Raw genomic sequence first — 9,013 nt, forward strand, 5'->3', positions numbered from 1 at the left:
GCAGCAACTCCACCACTCCCTCCTCCACCTTTGAAGTAGCGTGACATGCGCGGCGTGTAAACAAGGAACCGTTAAGCGAGGGAACACACTTCCTCCTGTGTTAGTGTCAGGTCGACGAGCAAGCGAGTGATCCAACGGGGCTGCATTGACAGACGCTTTATTCTACGGGACAGAGTCGTGATAAACCACTCGCCTAAAACTGCTTCAGAAGATTATAGGAGGCGCGTTCTTCCTCCTTCTCCTCCTACGTTCAACTCAAATACAGCGGCCCTCTCAGAACAGAAACACGCAGACAGGTAGAAGCACAGAAGTAGCAGAATGTCAGACCGAGGTGGCAGCTTTAGGTACCAAACGTCAGCGTAGGCAGAAGAATCAAAATCGCAGCTGTGAAATAAACAGTCAGTGATATGAGTTTAAGACCCAGTTATATGTTCAACACAATACACAAATAAATAAAAAAAGCATTTTCATACTTATTTAAATGGTCATGGGTTTCTTTTCTTTTTCTTTTTTTACAAAGAGAATTTATTGTCACTTAATAGAATTAGAATATTGTTCATGACCCATGAATATTGTTAATGACCCATGAAGGTTATAGGTGCAGCAATGAGTGTATAACAAAAATTACACGTGTCCTTTCTTATCCTTACCTCGGCCTGTCTTTGGAGTTTGGGGGATCATCTTTCTAACAGGTACAAGGTAGACTATTGTTTCGACCCCAGTCTGTTCTGCACTTAGTATCTTACTTCAAAACTTTACAACCTTTGAGATGGTGGCAATTCATTAATAACCTACTCATGGCAGCTGACTCCGGACTTTTAACCATCCTCCTTGATCTGAGTGCGGCCTTCAACACCATCTCTCATAACATACTCCTTGATAGACTAGCCTCCAGTGGAATCATTGACACACCCTTACAATGGTTTACATCCTATCTATCTGGTCACACTCAGTTCATTCAACTCAAAATCTTAAAATCCCAGTCATTTCCAGTCACTACTGGTGTTCCTCAGGGTTCTCTCTTGGGTCCCCTTCAGTTCATCATCTATCTCCTTACTCTGTGCCATTTTTTCCCGTAGATTTTACATCCAGATCCATTGCTACGCGGATGACTCCCAGCTCTACCTGTCCACCAAACCCACCTCCTCCCTTCCGTCTACTTCCCTTTCTAGTTGCCTACAGGAAATCAAATCCTGGTTCTCCTGCAACTTCCTGAAATTAAACAGTGACACAACCAAGGTTCTCCTCATTGGCACCAAATCCCCAATTTCAAAACTTGACAATTTCTCTCTCACTTCTGATCACTCCTCAGTTAAGTCAGTCAATTTCATTAGATTCAGTATTAAAGTGTTTAGTTTGAGATCATAGTGTTCGTATCAGCCTCACATTGTTATTCTTCATGTTGTTGATACTTTATTAAAAAGATGCAGTTTTGTATTTTGATGTCAAAAAAAAACTGTCAAAAAATAGAATCACCATTCTCCTATTCAGCTCAACTACGTACAGAAGCCCCTCTTTTTTAAAATGTAATATTCAGTGAGAACTGATGCAAACTTGTTCAGAAAGACAACAGGAGCCTAGACCGGAGTGATTGTGATTGTGATTGTGTGTGTGTGTGTGTGTGTGTGTGTGTGTGTGTGTGTGTGTGTGTGTGTGTGTGTGTGTGCGCGCGCGCGAGTGTGTGTGTGTGTGTGTGTGTGCGTGCGTGTGTGTGTGTGCGTGCGTGTGTGTGAGAGCGTTTGACTGTGTGTTTGTGTGTGTGTGTGTGGATAGAGAAAGCGACCATGACATCACCAACTAAGCAAACCACACGACTGTTTTGGTTTGACCACCTGTTACTGTTCCACTCCTTTACCACTGGGAGTAACACATTCACACACACTCACACACGCACACACAGATTATTCCTCCATGTTAAACATTGCCTTAGTGCCTAATGCATATACATCAGCAACAGATACCTGTACTGTATCCCATTCCATTATGTATACCTCTCTCCCGATAACTCTCTCTCACACCTACTAAATCAACTACTACACACACATGTACAGACCAGCACAGGAAGATGTCCACAGGTGCAGCACACACCTGCATACATCCTCTTTAGGAAATATGACTGTCTCTTTACAAATTGAAATTATCTCTTATGTAGGTGAAAGAGTGAACAAAGATTTAATTTTCCTTAGACAGTGGCAACCATTGCCTTTTGTTTTTGTGACTGAGTGTGAGTGTGTGTGCGTATGTGTGTGTGTGTGTGTGTGTGTGTGTGTGTGCATGGTCAAATCCAAATCTGTCTTTTTTCTCTCCAATTTATACTGCAGGGTCCACATTATTCCATGTGAATGTGTATGTGTGTGTAGCTGGCTGTCACCCACCGTAGCTTAACAGTGTTACTAGTAAACAGTGTGGTCCCTTAGGCCAGCCAAATACACACACACACGCAGCATGTGGTGCAGCGTGGAAGCAGAAATGTGAGACTCTATCCGGGCCTGCAGTCGCATTAGCACATATTCAGATCATAGCATGGCTTCTTGGCTCCTCAAACTATCATATACACACAAACCAGACAAACACACACACACACACACACACACACACACACACACACACACACACACACACACACACACACACACTAGTGTGTAGACTTCACACAGTTAATCATACAAGATGGAAAACTCGGTTTCTTGTGCAAAACATTCAAAATCAGCCCTCACTCTTAATTGTTTACCTGAGAAACATTAAGCACAAACACTAAACGTGATCTTCCCTCTCCTTCTCTATCTCTCTCTCTCTCTCTCTACCATAAAGCATCATATCAACAATAGCACAAAAAAATTAACAGAAAAATTGGATCTGATCAGAAAACGCTTGCTGCTCGGCAGACCAAATCCCAGAGGTGCCGTTATATCTTTTCCACTTGCTTGTGTGAGCAGTAGCAGCGTTGTGCCCCTGTTCGTCGCTGCCTCCTCGCTCTAATCACAGCGAGAGAAGAAGTGCATGTGAGAACGCCCGGAGCCATACGCTGTGTGTGTGCCCCCACCCACCCACGCATACACAGACACACATCATAGACACCCACCAACAGGATCACACCCACACACAACACACATAAATGTTTTTGTGTGTGAAAGTACATGCAGAGAGAGGAAGGCGGCAGGGTACAGGCGGATCAGTGGAGCAGCTCATTGTCAGGGAGGTAACAGGAGAGGTGACAGACCTCTATGAGAAAGAGAGAGATTGTGTGTGCGTGCTTGTGTGTGTGTGTACGTGTGTGAAAATGTGTGTTTACCTGTTTAGTCATGGAGTCTATGAGTCGAACGTAAAAGTCCTGTTCTGTTCTGATGCCTGTTTGAATGCAGAAGACAAGAAAAACATTCACAAAGATTTTAACAAAGCATAACAGAATACAAAATAGTTTAAAAAATGCTAATTTCAGTAAAGATAGAAATGTGATTTTTACACTACAGTTCTGCACGTCAGGAAGCTTTTAAATTAAAGAGGTCACATCTATAAATCATAGAGACAGAAAGAGTACTTTATTAATTCCCATGGGGGAATTAGATATATATGGTATGGGAAAAAATTTTTTGTGTAAAATCTTGTTAATAATTTTATTTCTTTCAGCTTGAAAAATATGAATTGGTCCAAAAAACACAAGCACATTATCAAATCAGCTGCTCAAACATGCAAACAGACTATAAGACTATAAGAGCTGCATCTTCATTTACATAGTTAATTATTATTTTCTAGATTTCATGTTTGTACATTTATATTTACTTTATGGATAGCTTTATTTAAAAGGATCACAAGTCAAAGGTTTGGTCACCTCAGGAGAGGCCAGTGTGTGTCTGGGTTTCGTAAAATGAAGCCATAAGTTTGAATTATTAAAGTAAACTTTCTCAGCATCGTTTTGTTTTTTTAGGTTGTAATTCTGAGCCAAGTCTGTTTCAATGAGATATTACAAAGGACTTTGTAATTATACAACATGTGACACAGTCTATTTTTACACCCCTGACCCTCTGTTCTAGAAAACTGTGAACCCATTAGACGTCCATTAAAGGGTTTAATGTGTGATGTTTAATGCCTGAAACCTTACAGTTAATAGCATCGAAAAAGGCTTTGCTACATCCACTCATACATGCAAGTGATATAAAAATCAATAATGGCAGTTCACAAATTGAATGCCCACATGTCTCAACCTCAGAGGCTGCAGCTGTGAGTTTCCTGCCAGTTTATGTTGTTCCCCTGCTGATAGGCCCGAAAAAACCCACAATCCACAGCCACCACTACAACATGCAAACAGACACACACACACACACACACACACACACACACACACACACAGCCCGCTGCAGTCTGGACTAACTCATTCACGGACAGTGACAGGGATGACGCCATGAGTTTTTGTACAAATCATCTGCAACAGCTGCTCTCAAATTGTGACATTTTCCCCAGCAATTGGTGAAATGACAGTTTGAAAATATAACAGTGCAGTTTGTATGACGTAAAAAAAAAGTATGGCGGCCTGTTGCAGAAACCGCTCCACGTTTCTGCTCATTAAATATGATTTAAAAAAAAATATCAGCTGCTTCCTGAGTGTAAATTCTGATGACTGCAGGAGACAACAGCCAATCAAACTAACGTGGTCAAATCTGTATAAGTGTGTGTGTGTGTGTGTGTGTGTGTGTGTGTGCGTGTGTGCGTGTGTGGTTGTGTGAGTCCTTACTCACCGTTACTGTACAGAAGCTGCAGCCGGTAATGAATCCCGTTATTGGTCTTTTCTCCGCTCGACTCCTTAACACACACACACACATACACGCACACACACCCGCACACACACCCGCACAAACACCCGCACACGCGCACACACACACACACACACAGGTTTATTGAATTTTTTGGTAAATCGATAAACGTACATTTTCTGCACTTTAAACTTATACAATCATTCACAGCGGTCAGGCAATAAATAAACACATGATTAATGTTCACAGCGCACACAACGTCTCCACGTGCAATCATAATGTTATTGTGGCTTTTTTAATTTCTCTGTAATCACTGGTTATGTTTGCAGGGCGAATAAATCCAGCACTAAATCGTCCCGCTATGTAGGCCTATCTCATTTAAAAGGAGTCATAATTGATGAGGAGGGCCGGCCGCTGTTTATATAAAACAAGTGGTTGTGGTGATGAGCTGTAAATTAAATGTATTTGACCGACGCAATACGCGATGAGGTTTGATTATTTGTACCATTCACAAAAATGATCAAAGGAAGATTTGTTAGAGTTAACAGTTTGTGTAAAAATTGTTTCAGATGTAGGCCTATGTATTTCATAAGAATAAGAATAAAAATAATGTAAAAAAATAATGATAATAATAGGCCTAAAAAGAAAATTATAATAAATGAGGGGAATCTTTTATTTAATTGTTTTTGCTGATGTTTAAGTTGTGACAGTAATAGAAATACAGCACGGCATTAACAGACAACAATAGAATAATCGGGCTCTTAGAAAATATACATTTGAAATGATCTCTTGTGCACCCACTTTTTCTTTCTCGATGAAGTCCACGAAGTTGGTCCTCTCGATCTCCACCGGCTGGCCCTGCCGGTCGTACAGCGCCAGGACAAAGTGGAAGAAGTTGGACTTGCGGAGGTTTGAGGGCGGCTGCTTCTCAAAATGAGCCCGGGCCAGACCCACTCCACTGCGGACACACAGACGAGGACAAGTCGGTGTTAGGTATGGTGTAGGACAGAGGGAATTAGGATTTTGTGAAGGTGGAAGCAAATAATATCATGATCTGTAAAAAGCAGCCTATGCATATTTTATTTCTTTAACTTGGTAATAGATAGCCTACATTTGTTTCTTAGTTAGCTTATATTTTCACGAGGGTGTCGTTTCTAATCCATTCTTTAATTATTTAAATTTGTTAGAGTTTAATGGGGCTTTATTGACGATTGGTCTGTGACAGGAGGTCATGGTTTCTCCACCTTTAAATAGGCTATCTCACACTTAGTAAACCAAAGGGGAAAATCTCCTAATATACAACCATGTGTGGTTAGAAAGGGGAAACACTGATCATTTTTACTCACTTACACTCAAAGAATCAGCATTTTGAATGTGTTTTGAGTTCATTCAATTTAACCTCAGTCAGTTTGACGCACGTTTCGTGTGCTTAAAATGGCACACGTGCTGTTTTTAAAAGTCAAATTCGTTATCTATAGATCATACTGACTATTTGAAATGTTTTGGAGCTCTATATCCTGACCTCAAACATAAATTATCATAGTAATCAATCCAGATTTCTCCCCCGGACAGCAGTTCCGTCTGGACCTTAAAGACTTCTGCAGGGTCCTGACAAAACAAAATCGGATTGTTTCCTTCACCCTGAGCAGAGCTCACCTCTGGGCGGCTGTGTTGGCGTCCAGCACGCCGCCCCCCTGCATCCAGCTCCGGACAGTGTTCATTCCTCCCAGCGGCTCCTCCTTCAGGCTGCTGCCGCTTCTCTGGATGCTCTCCTGGATCCCAAACATGAACAAACCTCCGTAGACTCTCGGTCTTCTCCCGACTGGATGTGCACTTGCTCCCCTTTGGATCCTTAGGTCCGATTTAAAAGAAGCAACGTGGTTGCACTCTCTGCATGCGCGTCACAAGAAACCAAGCAGGTATCTGTTTAGTCCTCTGAATATGGTCCTGGGGAGTGGAAGTGCCTAAAAATGAGAGGAGATCATATCGGGAAAGTAGAATCCAAGGTTCAAAATTCTTTAAAGGCGGATAGAATCGTTGAGGGAGAATGCAGGACGCCAACAGACCCAGAAAGATGTGTTTAAAGTCGCTCCGCAGAGATCCACAGTTCAAACTGTCAAACAGAATAAAAAGAGATCAACTCGCATCCGGATCAGATGTCATAATTTTCTGACTTTTCGTTTTTCCTCTTTTCGCGCTTTGCTCTCTCTCTTCCTTCCCTCAACTTTGTGCTCCGGGACGTGATGGGTCTCTGTGGTGTCCGGAGCAGCGCTGCTTCCTCTCGGCGCTCTGCTCCCTCTCTGAGGAAAAAACGCTCTGTGACTCTTCCCAGAGGACTCTGTCTCTCCCTCTCTCTCTCTCTCTCTCTCTCTCTCTCTCTCTCTGAGAACCAAACACGGGCTTCTCCCACCCCGGGGGAGAGAGAGGGAGCTAGGATGGAGAGGAAAAAGAGGGGAGGGGACAGGACGGGAGGAGAGGAGATAAGAAGAGACGCCCCCAAATAAAGACGACAGAGGAGTCAGGTCCGCTCCAAGCAGCGGACTCGGAGCTCATCTTCTCTGTCCCATCCTGGAGGGTTCAGTCCGGCTATACGGAACCCTCTCTGTCCTTGTTAAAATGACTCGTCAAATAACGTCTCGTCTCTGTCAATGTGAGAACAAAATTCATATGAGCACCACAACAAGGAAATCGACATGGAAAGTTTACTTTTGCTCCTGCAGAGCCGCAGACTGGCGCTCAGGATGCTGGGATTAAAAAAAAACGGCTGGATGGCGCTTCAGCAAGGCAGACATTTCTCGGCTTCAATATCATCTTAATTATCTTATAATACATCGACTGTTAATCATTTTTACGCAAAGTACCTTGACAATATTGAATAAGGAAAGAGAACAATGAAAAAAAAAAACCCTTGTGAATTTTGTAGCCATGGATTAGAACTTGATTAAAGGCCTGTTAATATTTGAGACTTTGTATAAATTCTACAAAGAAATATAATAAAGCTAAATAAATAAAAAATAAAGAGAATAAAATCCAGGCATCAGTACAACACAAATTTAGATTTTACTGCAAGGCGTGAAAATGTGACTGATGTTTGTGTATCACTCTATAGGTCCAATAGCCTATTAGATTAATTTAGTCGCAGACATTTGGTTAATCTGATATGAACCCTCAGCATTCACATTGAGATTTCAGTTTTATTTAGAGCAAAGTGGTTAGGCTCAATTATGAAAGCCATATTTCATCGTCACAACAGATCCCTGCTCCCCATTGTCCTCTGCAGGCCCGCTTATTGCAGCTCAGCGCCGCAAGACGCACAAACAAAAGTGACAATAACAATAATTAGCTCAAAATAACAATGAACATAATTGAGGATAATTGCTACCAGATTTGCCCGCTTTGTCTCTCCCTGCAGCACCATCTGTTATTTGGAACTATTTATCACGCCGCCGAGAGGGGGAATCCAAACAAAATATTAATAGATAATTCTGAGAACTCTTATAATAAAACAAAGCTGAAGCGTATTGATCTGCTGAGGTGCCAAAAGGTCAACAACTTTTGTATTATTCAGCCGGCTGTGGGGATGATTGGCAGGAGCAACTGGCGCTGTTCCAGGGTTTAATTCCCAAAGGTGATTGAAAAACGCTCTTGACCTTGATTATGGAGAATAAGAGTCTTTTATGCTCCAATTTCCTGCTTATAGAGGAAGAGGGAGAGAGAGAGAGAGAGAGAGAGAGAGAAGGATCAGGCCGTGTAAGAAAAGATACATGTGAATGGATGGAGGATTGTTAAGAGGGCCTGGTGTTTGTATCGATCCCAGTGTGATATAAAATATAGGCTATATATCTCTGCATGTTACAGTCCATTAAAATGTCAACAGCAATGAATTTAAAATCAATACAAGACACGCAAGTTAATCTCTTGAAATAATAAAGGTCTGAAATTTGAGAAAACTTCAAACCAATCGATTAATGAAAAACAAGAGATTTCTTAAATATGTCAGATCAGTCGGCTATAGGCCTAAACATTTCAGATCCTAAATATGTTCATCTCAAAGGTAGTTTAAGTTTTCAACACCAAGTAGTCAGACGTGGCTTAAGTTAGGCTATTATTCTTTTATTTATTTTTTAAAGTTGAGCCTATTAATGAATGTATTCGGAAGCATGGGCCAAATGAGCTCAACCACGTTTTAGGCTACTGTCTTTCACAGCGACTTTCTCCACTAGCATAGACTACCTCGACGCACACAGTCCCGTGTGTGTTTACTG

The 9,013-nt window shown here is 41.8% G+C and overlaps 1 protein-coding gene across 2 annotated transcripts in view; it reads right to left on the minus strand.

Moving 5' to 3' along the window:
• The window catches only part of LOC109985292 (EBF transcription factor 1), an 83,397-nt gene extending 76,245 nt beyond the window's left edge, over window positions 1-7,152 (minus strand). Inside the window, exons 1-4 of one of the 2 annotated variants that reach the window (XM_020635576.3) lie at window positions 6,405-7,152; window positions 5,550-5,706; window positions 4,734-4,797; window positions 3,293-3,348 (exon numbers count right to left, since the gene is read on the minus strand). In XM_020635576.3, coding sequence (XP_020491232.1) covers window positions 3,293-3,348; window positions 4,734-4,797; window positions 5,550-5,706; window positions 6,405-6,535 — 408 coding nt within the window. In that variant the 5' untranslated portion in view covers window positions 6,536-7,152. The remainder of the gene's footprint in view (window positions 1-3,292; window positions 3,349-4,733; window positions 4,798-5,549; window positions 5,707-6,404) is intronic. The other variant, XM_020635575.3, reaches the window with a different exon arrangement.
• Window positions 7,153-9,013: the final 1,861 nt, after the last annotated feature.

The sequence above is a fragment of the Labrus bergylta genome, chromosome 14, assembly GCF_963930695.1.
Source record: "Labrus bergylta chromosome 14, fLabBer1.1, whole genome shotgun sequence".
NCBI lineage: Eukaryota > Metazoa > Chordata > Actinopteri > Labriformes > Labridae > Labrus > Labrus bergylta.